Below are 24,234 nucleotides of genomic sequence, written 5' to 3' on the forward strand. Positions count from 1 at the left end.
ACTGGGAAGTCACATGTATTTCTTCCCTTTGCATCCCACTGTCAAGAACCCAACCTTACTTATCTACAAAGGAGATTGGAAAAATACAGTCTCTGGCTGGGCAAATACTCATCAAAAACTCGAGGAGTTTTACTATTAAAAGGAAAAATGGAGAAAGAATATCGGAAAACAGAAGTCTTGCCTTTGGCCTCCAGTGCCCAAGTGTCCACATGCACCAACCCTCCCAAACAGAAAGCACAGGCCCTCCCCAGGGAATTCAGCTCAAAGTTCATCTAGTTATTGTTCTCATTTCAAAATCTCGGATCTCCTAGTGGTGTTCATTTCTGTCCATCTGATTTGGAGGCGGACCTTCAAGGACTAACAATTTACTATCTACAGACAAGTTACTCGCACTCCCATACATCTCAATACAAAATGATGAAGATGAAGAGCTGCAATAAAAATTACCATTCTAAAAGCAAAGAATGGTGACACTGCAATCACTATGATGTATTCTATCTGGCAGGAATTGAAAAGATTTCCTTACTAGACAATAAAGTAAATTCCTTGGTTAGGCTCTGGTTCTGACTTCTGAAATGAACTCATTTGTCCACTTGCTCCCCATGGTCCCTGGCCTCACTCCTGAAAGATTCATTCTTCTCATTATCTATTGTGATGTCTGCTTATGTAAGCCTGGGTCCAATCAGGAGAGAGAAAACATGCAGTAATTTGAACAAGAAGTGTTTAATATCAAGAATCACTGAGGCACCTGGCTGGCTCAGTTGGTAGAACATTCAACACTTGATCTCAGGGGCCTGAGTTTGAGCCCCATGTTGGTGTAGAGTTTACTTGAAACATAAACAAATAAAGTCTTTAAAAAATATATCAAGAATCACTAACTAAACAGGGATTTGGAAGAATGAGGATTTGGCTAGTTAGGAGCAAGAACTCCAAAGAATATAGGAATAGGCTTAGATAAGGGCCTCAAGGAAGAAGCTCCCCAAGGACTGAGATCCAGACCTTGTTAAAATTGTCAGCACGGCTCACTGAATGGTAGAGAAGTCACTGTGGGATTGACTCAGTGGAATTTGCCAGAAATCCACCCCCTGGTGTGCTAGGGATAGCTATTCATGGGGCTAGGTCTTGTCCTAGGTATTCCACTGTGAAATTGCTCAATGGAACTGTTGTTTCTGGGAGCTGCAGACAGTTATAAGTTGGAGGAGATGGGCAATGGAGAAGAGCCTGCCAAGTGAGCACCAGGATGAGAAAAGAACACCTCTTTCTCCTGCAGTCTGTCCTCAGCACCTTCTATCGACAAAGCTTAGTACTATACCAGTTATCAGGGAAAAATACTTAAAAAGGTGAGCTCCATTTTTGTAGAACAGTCAATGATGGGGAAATTTGGAGGTGAAGGACATTAAGTTGATCATTGGACATATCTGAAGTGAGTTGTTGGGAATATTCCCCTCTGGAATGTTACAAAAACTCACCTTGGTAACTTTGGGCTTCTTAGTGCAGGTGACAAGTTTGCGAGGGGGGGAAGCAGATAAAGGAGTTATTGTAATGGTGAATGTAATTCATCCTGATCACCATGAGCTAGTGTTGCTAGTACAAAATGAGGTGAGTGAAGAGTATATATTGAGCCCAGGGAATTCACTAGGGTGTCTCTTTGTGTCTCTATGCCTGTTGATCATGATGAATGGTAATTACAGCAATTGCAACCCAAATATGATATGGCAAGTAAGGGGTCAAAGTCTTTAGGGGTGAAGGCCTGGATAATCACACCAAGCAAGTGACCAACATCAGCTGAGATGCAAGCTGAGAGACAAGGAGATCAAGAAATCCAGAAAATGTGGTGGAAGAAGGAAATGATGAATATCAAAACAGAGGCAGGACTAGCTGCAGTAATAGGACCACACTTATTTCAGTAATGCTGTCATGTTAAGTGTGCTGAGATCATGACCAGGCATCATTTTACAGGAACTCTATAATGGATTGCAGTTAATGCAGGACACCAGCAGATCTGAGTGGGGCAAAGGGTGTGTGTGCTGTTGGACATCTCGTGTGCACCATTTTAATCTCCTTGAAGACACCTCATGCTCCAGCTTCCAGTATGAAGTTGCTACAGCACTGCCTGTATTCTCCTCTAGGATTTTGATGGTTTCCTGTCTCACATTTGGGTCTTTCATCCATTTTGAATTTATTTTTATGTATGGTGTTAAGAGAGTGGTCCAGTTCTCCCAACAGCATTTGTTGAAGAGCCCATCTTTTGGACATTCTTCCCTGCTTTGTCAAAAATTAGCTGACCATATAGTTGTGGGTCCATTGCTGGGTTTTCTATTCTGTTCCATTGATCTATGTGTCTGTTTTTGTACCCATATATATCTGCTACCCAGAAGAGTGGGATGGTTAACACCCAGAAGCAATTTCAGCAGGAAATGAAAACCAATAAGAAAAACGAGTCCTCCTTTTTCCTCCCAAGGCAGACAGTTTTGGAATGCATTTTGTGAGGGTATTCTGAGGGTTTCATGGGATGGAACACCTGGCAATTTTAGTAGTGACCAACTTAACTCTTTTCCTGTTTTCACTTCCCTCTCCCTCATCCCCGCTCTGGGAGTCACTTTTAACATAAACTACTTGTCTGTCAGCCTTTGTTTCAGCGCAGCCCCATTTAATGTCGAAGGCTCCATTCCAAAAGGATGTCTAGAAATCCAAGCTCCTTCACTCTGTTGCTTTCAACCCTAGAGTTCCATTCTACTTCTCTGCATAGCCAAAGTTGACTCACCAGCACCAGGTCCGTATTTCCTCTCAAGGATGGGAAAAGAGATAGAGGAAGATAAGCACATTGCTTTAAAGGAAGTGACCTGGAAGCTGCACCTATCACCTGTGTTTACTTATCATTAGCAAGAACTTACTCAGCCACTCCTACTGCAAAGGAGCCAATAGTCTCTAGCTGGGTCCATTGGTGGGTTTTCTATTCTGTTCCATTGATCTATGTGTCTGTTGTGTGCCAGTACCTGTATATATGCACTACCCAGAAGAGTGGGGTGGTTAACTCCTGGGGGCCACAGCCAGGTAAAACTTTGCTGATCCTGTTTCTAGATGTGGGGGTTGAGACAACAGATTTGGAGGTGGAATGAACAGTCTACCACAAAAATAGAAAATGTAGTGATGTGTGTTAAGAATCTTCTGAAAATATTCCCTTCACCACCAAGTAGAAATCTCTGGGATTATTGTGGCATAGAAATAAGCACCAATACTGCCCATGCCTGGCACTAGTTCTGCCATTTCTCCCAACCAGCACACACTATATTTATTTGCCACTTGTTTTTCATTTTCCCTAAATTATCAACATCCACCTTTTGCCTGTTCATTTCTTTGAGAACTTTGTGATGTCTTTTGTTATGACTTTTTTTTTTATTTAAAAAAAAATTCCTTTAACGTTTATTTTTGAAAGAGAGACAGAGCATGAGTGGGGGAAGGGCAGAGAGCAAGGGAGGGGCAGAGAGCAAGGAAGACAGAATCTGAAGCAGGCCCCGAGGCCCCAAGCTGTCAGCACAGAGCCCAACACAGGGCTCGAACCCATGAACTGCAAGACCATGGAGCTGAAGTCGGACGCTCAACCGACTGAGCTACCCAGGCAACCCTATGATTGCTTTTTATATTAAGAACAGTACTTCTATTTCTCTTTTGTTATTATTTATTTCCTTTTTTTATTTCAGACATTTTCTTTAGTGTAGGTTTGTATTTTACCTATTTTTGAGTTCTTGTATATAATGGCTGTCGGAGGCCTATTTATTTTGCTCCACTGATTTGTCTTGATTATTGCCAGTGTGTCTCACTTTATTAGTCTAACTTCATAAAACATTCAGTGCCTCCTATGTTTCCCGTGTTGTTCACCTTTTTCCCATTTTCACACCTGTTTGTTCTTCCAGATGGATACTGGAATTATTTTTGCCAGATCCAAAAGTAAATTCCACTGAGTTTTTATTGGAGCAGTGTTAGCTCAATAATGCAGTATGGGAAGACTGATCTATTGCTGTTTTTCTCATATAGAAACCTGGCTCGCATTGTTTATACAACTTTTCTTTTATGAATCTCAGTGAAGTTTAAATTTTCTACCTTTCACTCTCCATATCTAAAGATTTTTTTCTAAATGTTTTCTACTGTTTGTACTGTTTTTTAGCCTTAAAAATTGCTTTGTAGCATAAATATGCTAGTATCTAGGAAAACCATTGGTTTTTATATCTTACTTTTTGTGTTAAATAACCTCATTGAAATCTCTCATTAGTCCAATTTTTCTTTTTTTTAGTTCTAGTAATTTTTCCACTGATTTTCTTGGGGTTTCCCAGGAAGACAATCATTTTGAAGGCTGATAATGATAATTTTGCCTCCACTTTTCCAATAGTTAGGCCAATTACTTCTGTGTTCTATTTTTTTCATTGAGTTCATTAAACACTACCAAAACAGAGCTAAGTCACAGTGGTGACAGCAACCATTTTAATATACTATTACATTTGTTATGTTATTTGCATTATATTTATGTAGTTATCTTGCATCTGTCATAAGTGAGATTACCGTCTATTAGATTTAGTATTTTTCTCAGATGTTAGTGCTAACTTGAAGAAATGCATTAGGAAGACTTTTACCTTTCCTCTGTTGTTTCAGAGTTTATAATAGCATTGGAATTGGCTCAGCCTCAGAAATTTAAAATAACTCAATACCCCAAATTCTCTAGGCTCAAAGTCTTTGAGGGGTGTAGTTCAGTTACATTTTAAAATATTTCTTGGTTATTGATCCATTAACAATTTATGTGCTTTTGGTATCGTTTTTGGTAGTATATATATATATATATTTTTTGGAAAATCATTGATTGTACCAGGGTTATCAATTTTTAGCATAAAATCCACACGTAATTTTTATTTTTTTCTCTTAAACTAGGGGCTTAAAATCCAAACCAAAAAAATAAAAGTGCAGGAAAATGAAAATCACTGAAAAAAATCTCACCACTTGGATAACATTGTGATGGACATTTTCCATGTATTTCTCAGTCTTTCCAGTGAGAGTCCTTTATACTACTCTTTGCATAATTTTCATAGAAATTATACTTATCTTTTTTTGTGATTATAATAAAAATGTGGTCATTCTACAAAATTTGGGGAAGGTATAAACTCAGATATTAAAATTGCCCTAGATTTGTCTGTTTGGCAGTAGGTAATGTTAATACTTTGCTGCTATTCCCTTACATCCTGTTAGCATAATTATCATAATGTATACACAGGTCTGAAAGGTAGTGCAGCAGTTAAGGGAACTGGTTCTAGAACTAGACTGTTTCGATTAAAATTCTGGCTCCTCCATTTTATCAGCTTTGTGAATGGGGTCAACTGCATAGCTTCCCTGCCTCAGTTCCTTCATCTGTGAAATGGGAACAGTAATTACAGCAGTTATCTCATAGTGTTACTGTCAGGATTAAATAGATACCCAGTGCCTGGACTGGACACTCGAGAATTGTTAGTTGCCACTATCTGTAACTAAACATAAAGACATTCACAAGTCCTCTATGAAGGATGAAGAACTGAATAAATTGTCTAAAGCAAAATTACTCAAGCCACTCAACATAAATCTTAAGGTTATTAAGAAATAATGTCTCAAGGTTCTGCACAAGGCAATGCAGCACATCATCCTGCCCTATGCAGTTCTACAGCATAACAGCCTGGCTTGTTCGTTACTACATCGTTTCAGCAAAGAGACTAAATAAATGAGTAGGGATGGAGTGGCTATAACTCCCCTTCTTTGCTGTGGAGGTCAAAGTTCAGAGAATAAGGAGGCATAGCAGGTCCTTTTGCTTTTTTCAGCAGTGTCCACTTTATCCCACCAGTTTTGTACTGTGGGCTCACAGGTTAGTGTCTGTGGTGGTCACAACTCCCACCTCACTTCCGTAACTACCACCTACATTTTTCTAATCTACTTGCTCTCTTACATGATTCTAGACCAAACTTTTCCAATAATGCTTTCTTAATATCTTCGGCCTCTAATCCCATGGACACATGTAGCAATAATGAATTTCAGCCACAAATTCCAGGATACGGAGGGGCTTTTTCCACATTGAGTTTTGGATATTAGACCATATTTGCCACTGCTGGGCTGTCTCTTATTCATGACTGAAGGCCTTTTCAAGCAGGACACTCTCAGGCAAGCAGGATCCTTCTGACACTTCCAGGCCTCCTTACATGCACAGGAATCATTCTGCTGCTCTCTCATGCCACAGTTAGTCGTGAGAAATCTGGTGAGAATTCACAGGCCTGTCACCTGAGTGAGGTGGCAAACCTGGCTGTCACATTCCCAGTGTGTCTGGACTTTCTGTTTACCTCCTACCTCGGCCCCGCCCCCATGAAACCAGGGGTAAGCCATGGTGTTTCTGCATTCTCTGCTCCCTTCAACCCCAGCTATCCACATTCCAAGGAATCTTTCCTGGTCTTGAAATACAAGAAGCTTTTCTTTGACATCATTATGCAATATATTTTTTTTAAATCATTATGCAATCTTTTAAACACAGTTACTTGGGGATGGGTTCATGAGATTAAAAAATACTTAAAAGGCCTTTATTTAATCTCAGATTAAGATGGCAGCAGGACATATTAGACACCATGTTAAGTCCAGGAACTTTGAAGCTGAAATGACTAGGAAATAGGAGATGGTTCAACAAATAGGCAGTTAATTCTGAAGTAAGTTAATGAATCTGGTAGAAAATAATCTTGATCTTAGTCATCTGTTTCAAAATATACTATTTTTTAAAATAATACTTTTGTCTCTCAGTTTTCCCTATGAATGACAAGCATCCAATTGAAACTAGAAATGTATTTTACGTTGATAGTTCCTCAAATACTTAAAATTTTGTAAGGATGGGTTAATGATTATTAGACAAAACCTTTAACCATGTGTGTATCATTGATGATGGAAAAATGATAGATGAAAAGGGAGGGAAAGAGAAAAAAAAAGGAAAAGAGGGAAAGAGAAAAAAGAAAGGGGAAGAGAGAAAGAGAAAGGGAGTTAGTAAGAGAGAGGGGGAGGGAAGAAAGAGAGGGAGAAAAAAGAATGCAGGACTAGAGCTCCAACAATTCCTGGAACAAAAACTCCTACTAAAGATCTAGGAAGAGTAAAGGTCTGCTGTCATCAAGTATATTTTCTAAAATTCAGCTTTTTCATTTTATCCTGTATGGTCATCTCAGTGATAAAATTTGCCAGGCAATTGCTTAACTCCACTTCAGTTTACCTTTGCAAACAAAGTTACTGGGTCAACATAAAAAATTCAAACAGTTTCAAAAGTGGTACATTTTGAAAGCATTTTGTTTGCTAACACAAATATACCTTATGGTTAACTATTTAGTAGAAATTGATCACACTGAATTTGGCCCAATTATTCAATGAGTTAACTGTGTCAGGAGGACATAGATTATTAAATCATGGTTAAAGTGTAAAAATCAACCAGTGGTCTCAAGCTTTTCTTCAGAGTCTTAGTAGCACATACTGTCTTTAGCATTGTATTTTTAAAAAGTGGACAAAGGTCAAGACTAAGTTATTCTCAGTTACTTAAAATACAATAGTATTTATATAACATGCTTATTTAATTTCTGCAATGTAACCTCACTAAATTCACCATTTTAAGAGGGCAAAACACTTCTATAGTGGTGAAAAGTCTCAAATTCAAAATCAGAAACTTATTCTCTGTCAGTAGCATCAATCATGACCAAATGGTTTCACTGGGCACTAAACTGCACATTCCACAGCTTTGGCTGGAGAAATCTGGAAAATACTAGATTCTTCATATTAAACAAGGAGAAACATACCAAGACCAAATCAGTGAAACACTTGATTACTGTATTTATGCATGCTAAACTAGACAGAGTTAATTACCTAAATGCTATAAATACCTATGTGCCAAATGCACACACGGTATCAGTCACTGTCCCTAAGCTCAGGGAGCACTTACTTGCTCAGGGTTTTATTTAGTACCAGTTACTTCTTCATTTGACTAATTCTAATTTACACATGTTAAGTTTATCCCAGAATCACTGATGTCTTCTTGAAGACACACCAGTTATCAATGTATACTTTCATAAAGACTTGTCAGTTCATTGAGCAGTTTACTGCCCAAGGACTCCACTGATCTGGGAGAACAGTACTGAAAGTAAAAAAAAAAAAAAAAAAAGTGGTTCTGACGTCATGGGACCCATTTCCTAAATTACAAAGCAGGAAAACTGTGAGTTAACTTCTGTCTGAAATCTCTTCTGAACCCTTTTTATCACACTATGACACATCAGTAAAGCCCTCAGAAGCCACCAGGTCACGACACATCACATATGAAGTCCTGGCCCTTAGCCCTGCCATTTACAGACTGTCTTTTTTCTATCCTCTACGTCAAAGCAAGCACAATCTTGACTCTGGACAAAATTTGGCATCAGATGAAGAACATTAGGATAGTGTGGAAATCTACTGCCATAAATCAGAAAATACACTAATTGTCAAATTATATTGGGAGTGATCTTTGATTCATTCAACAGATATTTACTGAATGTCTATTTTGCACTCATCTTGGGGAATACAAAATAAGATCTGCTTGTTGTTTTCAAGGAGCACACGTATACTAGCAGATGTTATTGCCAGGCCAGAGAGCAGTAAGGTAAGGGCCAGGACTTACCTCTGAGCATGACCAAACCATCACCTGCCTCACTTCCTATGGCTACAAATAACCAAAGCTTATAGGTTTATAAAACTTAACTGTTTGAGTTAAAACGCAAACTACTTAAAAGTGTTTTCTGAGAATTTCTGTTAAAATCGTCTTGCTTTTGTTTCTTTCTTTCATGTCTTTAGCTTTGTGGGTTGTTTTCTTAAGCACGTTTCCTAGTAATTTCAAAGTTTAGTGTTTTTATTCTGCTGGTTGATGCTTTGAAATAAAAGTAACAATCAAACATTTTCTGTACTCTAATTAAACCGAAGGATAAATTGTTTATTTACCTTCTACCTGTCTCCAGTGGCTGATTTCCTAGTTTTTGCCAATTTTGAGGTTTTACAGCCCAATGCTCTCTTCATATTCTGTCTCTTCACTTCTTACAGTAGTTCTTTAATGTGTACATATTTTATTGGCTAATAAATATTTATTTCATGGTTTTATCATCCTGGAAGTCTTTCTTTAAATAATCGGTTAGTAGACTGACGCAGTTCTACAATTTTTTTCCAGAATGGGTTTGTGAGAAATATACTATGAACTCTTTTCATCTGATAAAATCTTTGTTTTACTCAGACAAGAGTGACAATGGGGTAGTTATTGTATTTCTGAATAATCATGTTCTCTTTGAACCTCTATAAACTGACATTTAAATACTGCAGAGGAAAATTCTTAAGATAGTCTGAGGTCTATTTTTTCTCACCAAAATTTTAAAAGTATTTTCCTTAATTCATTAACTTAAGCTCAGTCTGAATAAAATCCAAAGTAGTTACACAGGCCTGGGACTATTACAATGCCCAAAAGTGACATTGGCGATTCATGGTAGGCAGAGTGGTCCTCCTCAAATATCCCCACTCTAATTCCTGGAACCTACCAATAGTATACATGGTAAAGAATTAGGGCTGCTCATCAGTTGACCTTAGAATAAGATTACTTGGGAATATCTGGGTGGGCCCCATGTCCTTAAATCACAAGGGTCTTTAAAAGTGGAAGAGGGAGGCAGAAGGTCAGATGGAGACCTGATGACAGAGGTCAGTATAATGCAACGTGTGGACTTGGCCCACAACTGCTGGATCTGAGGTGGAGAAGGGTCTAAGAACCAAGGAGAGCTGAGCTCTAGAGGATGGAAAAGGCAATGGATCCTGTCCTACAGCCTCCAAAAACACAGTCCTGCTAACACCTTAATTTTAACTGAGATCCACTTTGAGACCCCTGACCTACATAACTATAATAAATCTGTGTTGTGCTTGAAATGAAACAAGTGGTAGAGATGGAGACCTGAGTAGGGTAATGACTAACATGTAAACTGAGACCGTAAACTGAGACCTAGAAGCAACTCAATCAGCCAAGCCACATGCAGATGAAGGACGTCGTAGGCCTGCTAAAGGTCTGCCTCTTGCACACGTGCTCAAGGTGTCATCTACCTGATAATTCTCCCACCCTTTCTTCTCCCACCCCTCCCGTTACTGAAATCCCACTGTTTGGAGGCAGCAAGGATGTACTCACAATTATTTTTCCCTTCTGCTAGGTATCCTGTGTGCTTCTGGGATGGAAAGCTGTCACTCCCGTTCCCAATCAGGTGCAAAAGGATCAGGTCTAAACATGATTTTATCCCTCAGACGACCTAAAGTGGGTCTCACACCAAAATTTGTTCAAACTGAGCAAAGCTTAAAAAACAAAAAACCTGTTTTGAGGGTGGGGCAGATGCGGAGTTGTTCCAGGCTTCACGTGGACTGGTACCATTAGAACAGATATTTATCTTGCTGACCAAGGTGGGAAAATTAAAGACAATTTGCCTATATTGCTAATGGGAGAAACTAGTACTTGAACCAGGAAGTCTCCCTCTTAAATACTACCCTGGGGCTCCTTAAGTAGGTACTTAATTTCTCAACCAGTTAGCCAGTACCACCTGTGACTTTAGAAGTCTTCCAGAGTCTACAGCATATTTCTGGGGCGCACAAACTAGATGAACTTACAGACATGTGTGAGAAAATCGATTGCCATTACCAATTTCTGTATGTTGTTTCCTAAAACTAACCCGAGAAGGTACCTGGTTTTCCTTCAGCAACTCTACCATGACCCTTCTTACACCACAAATATCCCTGAGATTTTGGTTTTACTGATGCTATGTCCCAGGGTGTCAAAAAGACAACTCAGAATTTCAAAGCCCAGTAAACCAGCGTAAAGACTTCTTTGTATTCCTGACACCTTCTGCTGGTGGTGAAACTTAAGACTTAGAAACTTAGAACACCATATGGTATTTTGGTAAGCATGGTGACATTTTCTGAATGCTAAATTGTTTGATAAACAAAAAGGGGGGGGGATTTAAAATTGGAGAACAGAGAACAGGGACTAAAAAACCATTATAAGACAGAGCCTTATTTCATTCAGGCAACAAAATCCTGAGAACTAACCTGTCACTAAAAGCCTCTCATCAAGGTTACCTTCCTTGGCACCAGTTTGGCGAGTGCACTCCTTTAACCTGGTAGCCTGAACATCAGTTGCTCATTTTGTGAGATTGTGAAGTTCAACATTTACTTCCATCACCAAAGCACTGCCAGACAAAGGGAACACAGAAGGGAAGATTTTCTATTTTCTTAAAGCTTCAGACACTTTAAGATCTTCATTGTTCCTGGATGATTACTAGATACTGTAATCTTTTGCTTTCATTTCCCACCTCATACTACTCTAATCCTTTCCAACAGACATTTGATAGATTATCATTAATGTAGTTTACAATGATTACCTTTAAATCCATTATGGACTAACAGACAAATGTCTTGTTTTTCCTGTGAACTTCTACGGAGCCTGTCATTTAAGCAGTCATATTCACCTGTGGGCACTTCCACTCACTTATGCAAGACATATTAGGTGTTCTATGTGCTGAGTACTGTTCCAGGCATTGACTATGCATCAATACACTTACAAATCCCTGCCTTCACAGAGCATCCTAGAAGGGAGTGGGTGGGCAAATAATTTTCAAGAGAAGACACGAATTCAAGTTTGGGAAAGGGCCCCAGATCCTGCATTTCTAACAAAATCCCAAGTGAAGCCACTAGTCCCCCATCAGTAAAAGTGACCCAGCGAGTGAAAATCAACAATGTAGTTACGAGGGGGCGCCTGGGTGGCTCAGTCAGTTTGAGCAGGACTTCAGCTCAGGTCATGATTCCATGGTTCACAAGCTCGAGCCCCACATCAGGCTGTACAGACAACTGAGAGCCTAGAGCCTGCTTCAGATTCTGCCTCCCTCTCTCTCTGCCCCTCCCCTCTCAAAAATAAACATAAAAAAATTTAGTTGAGAACTAGTTTCATCTATTCGTGCAGACTGGAAACAGTTATCATGTAGCCATATGAAAGGGTTTTTCCAAGCTAAGGGAAGAGCAAGCGCAAAGTCCATGAAGAAAGTCAGCCATCAGGATGCTCGGAGAGTTGAGTAAGGATGAAGGGAGGTAGAGCACTTTAAGGTCTTTGCACAAAGATGATTAATGAATGAGCTGGGGGCTTAAGTTCCACATTTTAAAAGTAGCCTCTACAATGTTATCATTAACAGTAAAGAAAATAATTCATTCAGAAATGTTCAGAAAATGAATGGCAGAAACTACATCTTTTCCATGTAAACCTAGAATTTTATAGATCAAAGAACATGAGATGGCACAAATTAGACAATTCTTTGGAGGGCTAGGAAATCATTTGTCAAGAATGATCTGTAGACCAGTGTGAATACAAACTTCAACCCCCAAGGAGATCCAAAAACAACTGCATAGTTGGCTTATTACTGGGGCAGAAAGGGGTTACTATTTACTACACAGAGTTGGAAGGAAAATCCTATGGATTCAGAAGCAAATGTAAGATTGGCACCAGCTAAAAGGCTTATGCCAAGCAAAATAGCCATAAAACCTGTATGAAACAAAATGTACATTCTCTATTCCTATTTAGTCTCACCTCCATACAAATTCTGAGGTACTGCTTTGATGTGCTGCATTCATATGGCTCATTATAATGTTCTTACAATACATAGACCAAAACCAACCAGTTTCTCAAAATGCTGGTCTTCCTAGCATCCAGCCCTACTCGCTTTCTAGATTGTTATACACCTGAATTCATGTTTTTGTTTTGAAAACCCACCTGTGGTGAAGAACCTGATCTTAACATGTAACCACTCTAGATTCCAGTAGTGTTCACTGAACATGGCCCTTGCATTGAATCTGTTGAGGAATTTAACTGGACTTTTAAGGTACCTAATAGTTCAAGAAGCATACATCCTCAACCTGAATATAAGTAATTTTCATCTACTCTTGCCAGTCCCAGCTTCCTGTACGTCTATATTCCCATACAGATAACACCTCAACCAAGTAAAAGAAAATGATTCCTTTAAAGTTTTATCAGTGGAACTTAAGAACCTTTTAATGTCTTTAGGTCTTTTAGTCTAAGTTCAGGTGAACAATATAGTTTCCGAAACAATTTCATAGAATACATACATCTTATAAACAAGCATGTAAACAGGTATGTACTCATCTTCTTTTACTAAGCGTACATACTCTTAAGTTTAGGCATGCAGTTATTAATAATGGAAACATTGCACTGAATATATTTGGCACCACTTGCCATCAACCCCAGGATTTTTTGTTTTTACCTCTATGCCATAAATACTTGCCCCATTAATGACTAAACCTGTATTTACATTGCCAATTTAGTTACTTTTTCAAGTACTCAAAACTGCACAGGGATGGAATTTCTGCTTTTAGAATTGCTTTACTGGCCACAAGCAAAATATCTTAAAAATCTTAAATTTCATCTTATTATAAAAACACTACAATTTGGACAAACTGCTGAAGATCTTAATTTGGTTTAAGTATAATACAAACCCATTAAAAAACATTCAACCCTGTCAGCAAATATTTACTAAAAAGCAGTTTAAGACTGCACACTTTGGCTTCCTCTCTTAAATTTCAATGTATCAATAGGTCAAAAACAAAAACAAAACTATTAACATGTGGACAAGATCCCAGTAAGTACAAAATAAAGATGCTTCCTACTTAAATTAACAAGTTAACTAGCTGGATTTTAAGTGCCTATGATCTGTGATTGGAAAAAAAAAAAAAAATTGTACTTGGGAGCCCCGAGCAGAATATACTAGGAACCCCAATCTCCAAATCAAGCAAATTCAAATGTGATTTAAGCATGGTCAGATTCAAAATAGTAGAGGATAACCTTTTTTTTTTTTTTATCGACTAATTGACCTGGGTTTTAATCCAGACTCCACTGGTCTTAGATCTTTGCAAATAAATACTGCTGATCTCACTTCCTCATCTGTAAAACTAAGACACAAATGCTGCCATAGATACTACAAATGCTTTAGTAAAGTAAACTAATAGAGGCAGTAAATCACCTCAGGACCTGTCTCCACTTCCCAACTACCTTAAATTGATAAGCAAAGATGTTTGGATCAATTTATAATAACAAACAACACCAGAGAAACTGCCACAACTAAGAATGACCTTAAAATTTTTATTTTAATATGCTCATTCTGGACAATTTCTTAACAAACAGTCTTAAAATATGGAATTTTATTTGTTTACATTAAACGCACCAAACAACTCAAACAGCATGACTAAATTGCAAATACAGAAGTAGGCCTCTGAATGCTATGCCTGCTGAAATTACTGGAAAGAGAATTAAGCCTTAACAATTTTCCTACTGTCTTAAAATTCATGGGATACATCCATTTGAGTTATCCTTTAAAACTCTTGAGGAATATTACATCTGGAACTGAACTCATAAAAACAGAAAAGTATATTAATTCAGACTTTAAAAACAATGTAGGCTAAACAACCTCTAAGGCAAAGGATAATCTGCAGACTCAAGTAGACATGATGATCTTATTTTTAGTTGGACACCAAATACTGGCCTTTGTATACTTGTGCTCTCCTTACCTTTACTACTCAGCCCAAAGGTTAGTTTTCTAATGCTAGACAACTACACCATAGTTGTCAACTTCTAACAGAACAATATTTCACTAAATACATAATAAACTTTAACATAATACTGAATTGTTCTCCAGGCAATTGCAGGTTGCATTTTGTCAGGAATCATTCTGTAGGGCTCTTCAAACTACAGGGAAAAACCCAACTCTGGCTTGTTCTGTTTAGACAGGTCTGCCTGTAAAATGAAGATCTCAAAGTTTTTAGTAAAATCACCACTACTTTGCAGTTTTGAAAATTCATAAAGCTGTAAGTGCTTTCCTTTTAAACACAGGCTAAGAATCATACATGTAAAACATGCAAAAAAATAGAAAAACTTATTTTTCCTGAAAATAATCTTAAAGCTATCAAAACTCAAGCAATAGTACCCTAATACTCAATTCTTAACAATTTCAAGGTCAAAATACAAAAAAAGGTTAGAGCTTCCCCCCTCCCCGGTCAATTAGAGAGAAGGCAGGCAATTATGAGCTATAATCAAGGTGTTCAAATTATTTGTATCTCAAAATGGCTAATTATATTTAGATGGCTTTTTGTTAGTGCTACTTGAAAACTATGTTGTATTGTTTAAGAAAATCTTAACAGAATCATGAACATAAACTTTGCCACGCATTTTAAAACCAGAAACAAATAAAATGCAATTCCTAGTGAACTCTAGACAACCTCAGCCCTACTGCCAACCTCACAAGAAAACACCCACCAAACAAGTTAATAAATGTGTGTGTTAAGTCTAGTTACAGTCCAATTGAGTTCTGAACACAAATACTACAAAGGTTCAGCATCTAGGGAGAAAAGTTAACCATTTAAGATTTTATTTAAAATCTGACTTCCATTTTAGCATGTAAAGAAATCCTCTAAATGTCTTATCACTATTCTATATTAAATAGTAATGCTAAAAGCTTTAAAATGAAATTATATGGTTTGGTAGAGTAAATATCACTTTTTTCACTAATCACCATGGCACACCTTTCTGGAGACTACTATAACCCATGCTAACCTTATGAGGCTTTAAAAACATTTAAAGCAGTATTTGTCATTAAATGATCAAAACAAAACCACTTTAAGGTTTTCAATTCAAAAGGTTTAAGAACTCAAAGTAAAGGACAATTAGATCCTCATTTTATTAATCGTGGCACAATTCTTTGTATTTTCTCTCTGAAAAGTTACCTTTTAATAATCACTCCAGAACTATGAAACTCTTACCTTTCTATTCAGGGATCCATGATTAAACTCTAAGTTTCTTTAAAAAGGGATACATTAGCAGTTAAGCTTTCCATGTTCAGATTTTACATAATCTATTTTATAACACGGTGTAATAAATAAGTTATGGCAAATTTACTCCATATTACAGCTTTCCTTCAAAATTTAGCTTGGATCCAATTTTAACAACGGATACTTTAAAATCTGATTATTCTCAAGTTAACCCACATTCTTCTACAACGTGAAAACACAGGCTAGACACAAACACATGAAAGAAAAGGCAGAAATGTTGAATAAAATACTGTTACTGCCACTTCTTAGCTTCCACTACAGTGGACTTGAAGTCACATATGCCTAGACCAACTATCAATGTTGCAAAAGTCCGGTTTATGAAGGGAGAAGTACTAATAGTATTACAGCATTAGAGAAAACCTAACTTCAGACTTCCAGCCTACACTCTTGGCATGAGACATGTCCACACACACACACTTGTCACTCTGCTTAGCATCGGCGTGTCTTCTTTTTAACTCCTGTTTTTTAAGTTCCAGAAAGTTAACAACAGTCTAAGGACCACTAACTGTTTATACAGCATAGATAATTACTAAGAAAACTAGTACGTAACCAGTTAACAGTTATACATTAAGAACACCAGTACTGGTAAAACAGTATTTGATTACTAGAAACAAGACAACCTCCCCTCCCCAAATGTCAATTAACATGCTTAAAAAGCAACCAAACCCCACAACTTTCTTAATACATTGCTTTAAACAGAGTATTTTCACCAAATTTAAATAAACAATGCACAAGCAATGCAATTATTAACTTTTGGATGAAGACAGCGCAAATACCAACTCTAAAAAAGCAAAAAGGCATCTCCCAACTTCACAAATTATCATACGTTTATTAAAATAAATTTCCTTCACAGACACGATTAAAATCAAATACTTAATAAATCTATTCCAATATAGTAAAAACTTATAATCCTGACATGCAACCTCAGAATGTTTTAGCACAAAATTATGACAAAACTTCAGTTTAAGAAACAGAAAGTTGTATAGATGAATTTCAAAATTAAAATTACAAAGGTTTTAAAAATACTTTACATTTCTGGAACGTTTAAAGTGGAAGTCGCATCTTCAGTAATATTTAATTTTCAAAATCTTCTGGTCACAATCCCCACCAAACTCAACAGGCCGGGACAAGTGCAATACCATACAGAAACACAGCATTGCAACCGATCCCAACCTGTGTAGAAAGGGGTTTGATTTTCCCTTACTTTTCTACAGACTTTTCACTACCACAGTCAGTTTTGCATGGATTTGCACAGCAGAATATCACACAGCTGGATGCAAACCTGCAAAACTAACCATAGAAGAGTGTTCAGTAACTGGACAGTTTGACTGGGCGACAGGCCGAGGCTGGAGTTCTACAGCTAGCAGTACTTTAAGTGCTCATAATGCAGTAGATAACTAAACACTACCTGCACTATAAGCACTTTAGTGCTACAGAAGCTGTCACATCAGATACACCAGGCAGATTCTACATCGACACAATAAAAGTACAAAATTAGTAAAAATCACTTGAAGGAAATAGCAGGCCACCATCAGTTTTGCATAGATTTGCACAACTACATTCTTCTTGTAGTGCAACTATGCAAAACTAACAGAGGACTGCAAACAAAAAGTATTAAAACACCTATATACTTGCTTGGCTTGGATTATTGGATGAAAACATAACTTCTTATGCCAGAAGGAGCACTTAGGGCAGTAGATGCTAATCTACTTCACTATCTGCACTAGATGCACCTTAGAACAAAAAGCACTCAACACCAGCAGGCCCTGCACTTTAAAGCCCACCTTGGCTTCCCGAGGCAGCTGTCACCATAATGCTACAAGTGCCTTCACTGCAGTAGATGCACATATCACTACCTGCACTGTAAGCACTTTGACATTATTCTGACTGGTCACAATCTTCAGTCTCACAAGGTGATGTTCTCTTTATTCCTGCTAAATTTGAAATAAATAATTAGAAGAACACCTCAAACTTTTAAGGGCTAGAAAACATACAAAATTCAGCATAATTCCTAATGGGGAAGAGAAAATGAGTTTATCTCAAACCTGCGAATTTCATTCACAAGCACATTTACACCTTAAAAGTAGAAAAAAAATCTTTTTCACAAGACAATCTTAACCATCTAATACTGTCAAAGAAATTGGTGGCTCTTCCTTTACCTGGAGGTTCCCAAAGACATACTCAAAAAAAAAAAAAAAAAAAAAAAAATCAAGATTAGACTGCATATGAATGAGAATTAACAGGGCAATTTGATTCATACATGTACCTTTTTAGAGGAAATCTTCATATCCACGTGGCAAAACATTTTTTTCTTCTGGCTTCCAATTAGCAAATACTTGGCAAATCAATTAACAAAATTACCTTTCAGACTACATTTCAAGTGTTATTAGCTTGTTATAGAACTTAAATATCCTGTTTAAATTGTTTTGAACCTTGAAAACTTACTCCAAATTAGATCTACTTTATCACCCAACTTAAAGCAGTTCTAAAATTACATTTTATAAACTGCATACCAGTTTCCAAAGATTTTTATGGTATTTGCATTGTACTTTAACTTAAAAATTAGCTGGCCACAGAGTTAATTTTAAGTGAACAAAATACAAGATACCTATTTCACTATTTGAAAACCCAATCCCATTTTACTCAAATGATTAAAATAAAAAAAAATTGTTTTAAAGAAAAAGTTAACCAAAAAGAATTAGAATACACTTACCCACTAGGGAAAACTTTCTTCTTGCAAGTATCCTTAGAAAAGCTTTTGGTGCAGTTAGGTCCACGTGTATGACTGGGTTGGGGGGTGGGGAGACAGGGATAAAAGACAAACATATTTGCTGAAAATTATTATCACCTCCAAACCCATACTTAAATTTAAATTTGCTTATTTCTAACGCTCTTGTATCAATTAGTTACATTCATTTGCCAAAATGAGGATAACATAGCCAAGCAACACTGGCAATGTTTAAAAGACCAACAATGTATAGAAGTGTAAACGTGTAAGAGAATAAAGTTGAAAAACCCACAGGTATTAAATTCATGTCTTATTTAAAAAGATCCTGAAATACTCCAGTATGATCCACAGCAATCCTTTACTGTACAGTTCTAATGAGAGGGAAAAGCAGCAGCAGCAAAGGGACTATTCTTTACCACCCCTCCCCCATCCAAGACCTCGTGGCTGCAAGCCGGGATAAAGAGTTGTTTCCTCAAGTGATGTGGTCGGATGGCATGTTGGTAATTTTTTCTTTTGGCGATACTGCAGGAACGAGTCTGCCTTCTCCAGTTCCCGTCCCCTTTGCTCCGGCTAAGGAGTAGAAAAGGGAGCAGGAACGCTCGAGACTGCAAAGTGCCCGCCTCGCTCATGGAGCCCGGGCCGGCAGCACATGTCGCACAAGGGGGTGCATGGCCCTGCGGTTTCGCGAGCGGCCGCCAGGGGGCGGTGGGTCAGAGTCGGGCCCTGCCGGACGCGGCAACCCCCCCACCCCGTTTCCCGGCGGCAGCCGCGCGGCGACCGGCGGCGCCGAGGCCCGAGCGCGGCGGGGACGCGGGCGCGCCGCCCCTCCTTTGTGTCCCCCGCCCCCCCCCCCCAGCCCGGCCCAGAGGGGCGGGGGCTCCGCGACTGCGGTGCCCGTCGCACGCGGCCCGAGGCCTAAGCCGGGAACAATCGGCGGCGGCGCGCAGTCGCCGCCATGTCCCCCGCCCTCACCCCCGCGCAGCCCGCCCCGCAGGAATATGGCGGCGCGGCCGCCGCTCCCGCCGAGCCGGGCCGGCCCTCCCGCGCCGCGCTCCCCGCCAGCGGGCGGGCAAAGGCGGCTCCACGCCGTCACCGAGGCCGGCCAGGGCCTGCTCCGCGGGCCAGGGCCCGGGAAGTTGCGAGCCCCACCCGGGACTGCCCACGCGGGTTAACAAAGCCCACGCGGAGTGGGGGTGGCGTCCAGGCCGCGCCGCCCCGAGCTCCCGCGCCCTCCGCCCACCCTCGCGCGTACAAAGTTTGGGGGCCCGCGGGCTCCCGCCCACGCCACGCCGCCCGCCAGCGCGCAGGTACCTCGTGGGCGCGCCCCCTCCCGGCCCGCGGCCTGCCCCATGTGCCGCTGCCGCCGCCGCTTTGTTCTGGAGGCGCTTTAACTCTCGCCCCCAGGAGAAACTTTCCCTTCCCGGGGACCCCGCGCCCCGCGTGCACCCCGAGCCCTGGAAGGGGCGCGGGCCTCGCGCGTACCCTCCCTGAGGGGCCATTGTGTGCGCCGCGCGCCCACCCGCCCGCCGGGGCCGGCCCAGGCAGGGTCCGCGCGGGTCCCGGGCGCGGCCGCCTCGCGCACGCCGCCCCCTCCCACCCTCCCTTCCCCGGCCCTGCCCCTCCGCCAGCCCGCAAGCAAGCGAGGGGGCAGCGAGTCGCCGCTGCCACACGCAGGGGTGGCCAACGGCCCGAGACCCGCCCCGGCCCCCGGCCACGCCGCCGCCGCCACGCTGCCCCGGGCCATTCCGCCCCACCCGCCCGCCCGCCCTCCCTCCGGACTGGGGCCGCACACAACAGGTTTCACTCACTCGGCGGAGGGGCGGGCAGACTCACCAGGAGGAGTAGCCGCCACCATCTTCGCCTCGCCCGCCGCGGGCTCTCGCTCCCGCCTCCCCACCCGCCTCCGCTTTACTACGACCGGAGGCCCCAGGCCGGGGGTGCGGCCGGCCGACCGGCCGGCCCCGCCAAGGAGCTTCGCGAGGGGCGCGAGCCGCGACTACGCGGCGGGGGTCGTCCCCACCCCCTCGGCCTCGCCCGAGGGCGCGAAGTGGCGCGAAGGCGCAGGTCGGGCGGCGACGGCAGCACCTCGAAGGGCCATGTGGGTGAATGAAGGGCGGCGGCTCCCGCCTCAACGTAAATACGGACAAGCCCCACTCCCTCATTAGCATAAAAAACAAAGTACTTCCGACCTCCCCGCCCGCCCGCCAATCACCGCAGGCCCCGCCCACGGCGGCTCGGCTCGGCGGCCGGGAGAGCGGGAGCTGGGAGCCGCTCGCGGCGCAGCGCTGCCTCTCCCCGGCCGCGCTTCCCCGCCGCCCGCCCACCGCCGCCCGCCTCGCGGAGCGCCTCGCCCGGACACCTCGCGCCACGCCTCCGGCACGCCCTCCGTTAACAAGCTCTGCGCGCGTGCAGACCCCCGCGAGCCGCACACCCTCCTGGAAGCGCACGCTTGCTGCGGCTTCCTGAGAGCTCTGCTCTCCCTGGGACTCGACGTGTACGCGATGTGATTACTGTTTATTACTTTCCTTGCCCACGATGGGTCTCGGTGGTAATTAGGGGCCTGCTTCATGCCAACATGAACCAAAGATAAATAAAACCCAGTGACTTACTCTCACATTGAAACCGGATTACTGCGTGCACAGATCGTTTTAGAACAGAGATAAATGCATTACACCCGGGACTCATGAATGCACACATCGTTGAAGTGTTTCCTTAACCCGGCCGTGTGTAAACCAAAACGCATGCCCGAGCAGAGGTTTCGCAGCTGCAGTACCTGATCCTCTTCTCATACCCCGCTGCACTTAGTAAGAACACTTGGCTCCCCTGTGCAAATAGTAGAGCTCGGAAAGAACCTCATCAACAACCATAAAGCTGAGAAAAGGAGCCCACTCAGGAGCACGTCCTTCTACACATTGTGGTTTAGGAAATTCCAGAATTCTCGGAAACAATTGTCAAAAGAAGTGAGGTTTCATAACATTTACTACAAATACAGTAATTTTAAATTGGTTTTAAATAATCCAGTAAGTATTTGGTGGAAAGCACATAACCACTATTTCGTGATTTTACAAGCCAACTGGAAACACCATATTACCAGAAGATGTCTATAATGTCCAAATGTTAAAATATTCGGCATTCAAATTTGATGATATTGCTAATATTTACTATCTTTATGACTCATGTTGTCATGCTTTGCTTAAATTGTCAGACTAGAGATGATATAAAAAGTAGAGGATTAACTCTTCTTTTTGCTAGTCTTTTATACGAAGGACATTTTTTTCTATATATTTTTGCTTTACAAATCCAAATAAATGGCCAAATCTGAAATTTTACAATATTTAGTCTTTCTATAATGGTCATTTATGAGACTTTCAAAGGGGGAAAACTTATTGCTAATTTTATTTAAAGTCTGTATTTACATTACTTTTGGCCAGGATTGACAGATATATCAATTTCTTTTTCTTTAAAACTTCTTCTTCTGCTTTAAGTTAGAATGGCTGGGAGGAGGAGTGCTGTGAGTGTTCATAACACTCTCTGAATCATGGGAAATCCCACCTGTACACAGGTTTCTTAGCAGGAGAGAGTTATTTATCTCAATTTTTTTTCCAATTAAAGTCAACACTGCAATACTCCTGTGTTTAAAAAGCTCTTTTTTAGACATCTAACAATATTTCTGTGGAAATCTAACATACAAGTAACTATTTTCTGTGATTACAGTTTGCGAGATTTAATTCTTGATGTATATACATTTTTACGGTAATCAGAATTTTGGAAGATGTAAATTCATTTAAACCAACTTACTTGGAAATCCCAGAAAGTTTCACAATTAGTAGATTGCATTTTATTTTTAAGGGGTTCACTTACACTTCCTTTCAAAATTAAGAAACAAATTATGAGTATAATTAGAATAATTGAAAACTTTTCAATCCCAATGAATTTAAAGATTACCAACTTTGTATTGTTTTAAGTCATTACTAACTAAAAACTCATCCTTCTCAATTTTAGGGGCCACACCTAGGGCCACAGCTAGGTATACTTTATCACTAAAGTAAAGATTTTGTGGTTATGATTTTGAAGATCAGAAAAAATTTCTGAACTGCTAACAAATGCCTTCTGCAACCAAGAAATGTAAAAACAAAGCTATCTGAAATGCCAAAGTAGACACACAGTCTTCTCAAGTTAACTAAAACAGACGATACTGTTTTACACAATCCAGAACTTTTTAGATTATTTGAAAAGCTCAATTCAACATGAGAACATTTGCATTAACTTTGTACATTATATATAACAAGTAGTAGAGAAATATTTGTATTTTTTACTTTTCATCCAGATGTTTCAGTCTTATAGGTGTTATGAGTTGAAAACATGTGAAAAGTTCTGATCTTGTAACATTCAGAATTTTATTCCCTATTTTTTGCTATTTGGCTACATCAGTATCAATTGACTTAATTGTATTGAATTTTTGAAAGAGAAATTCAGTTTAAATATTGTTTTGTAGCATGATTACAGGATTTTAAGAAACTAATGAAGCAATAATCCCATTCACATTAGAGATGTGAAAACTCAAGAATGGTGCAGGAATGCAAGACAAATACAATTATCTGTTATTTTAAACCTGTATCTCTGTATAATTTGAATAGTAATTTGGAGATTGCCTGTAACTTGGCTCTTGCAATTAAGTATATTTCATATTTTGGCAATTTGGCATTTTTAATATAGATTCCTATAGTAATTTATATTTTCTTATAGTATTCGAATTTTAAGGGAAAAGGAGATATATTTAAACATCACTTCGACTTTGGAAAATTAACAGGTTTTATAAATCAAGAACATTTTGAACTCTTTTATAAGGTAGCAAAAAGGGATAAATGATACAAATTTATTGATGACATTTTGGATTTTTACAATATGTATCTGTAAATGTTTGAAAATGCATAGTCTAGTCTTAACCACATTAATCATGTTTTATATTTAGGATTTTAAAGATATTCAATCCAAGTTAACAATCATCTATTAAGTATCTGCTATTCTCTGGGTACTGGTCAACATTTTAATAAGGAATAAGACAGAGCCTATGCTTATGAAAAGTTTAAGAATTATAGTATATTACAGATTATCATTAATATTTCACAAATAAACCAAAAGATTTAGGTCTTCAGGCTTTTATTTGTTCCTTCCGATGTCTAATAAAGTAATCCCACTGATGTCAGGTTATCTTATTTCCTTAGTTGAGAATTTAGAATATCTGTACTCCATATATGTTATTTGATAATCACACATAACATGAATATATGGATTATTTGCTACAAATGGCATTCCAAGGTGCTGTTGATGACAATAGATTTATAGTGAACACAAAGATCATGATCATTTAACCTGATAGTTCCATTTATGGTTTTGAAATTAAGAAAATACAAATTATAGAGGGAAAGATCAATGTGTGTGGTTTTGAATAAAGAAGCAATTTGAAGAAAGTCCTTTTATTTATTTATTTATTTATTTATTTATTTATTGGTATCCTTGAAAGTGTCACTGTGGTACTCTGTAGAATCAGA

At 39.9% G+C, this 24,234-nt stretch overlaps 1 protein-coding gene across 1 annotated transcript in view; it reads right to left on the reverse strand.

Annotated features, from left to right (window-relative positions):
• The window catches only part of LOC109264172 (uncharacterized), a 37,181-nt gene extending 15,756 nt beyond the window's left edge, over positions 1-21,425 (reverse strand). Inside the window, exons 1-3 of the mRNA XM_053901458.1 lie at positions 21,357-21,425; positions 20,516-21,162; positions 18,668-18,739 (exon numbers count right to left, since the gene is read on the reverse strand). Coding sequence (XP_053757433.1) covers positions 18,668-18,739; positions 20,516-21,162; positions 21,357-21,425 — 788 coding nt within the window. The remainder of the gene's footprint in view (positions 1-18,667; positions 18,740-20,515; positions 21,163-21,356) is intronic.
• Between the last annotated feature and the right edge of the window lie 2,809 nt (positions 21,426-24,234).

This window comes from Panthera pardus, unplaced genomic scaffold (assembly GCF_024362965.1).
Source record: "Panthera pardus isolate Hobbes unplaced genomic scaffold, ASM2436296v1 HiC_scaffold_1, whole genome shotgun sequence".
Lineage (NCBI taxonomy): Eukaryota > Metazoa > Chordata > Mammalia > Carnivora > Felidae > Panthera > Panthera pardus.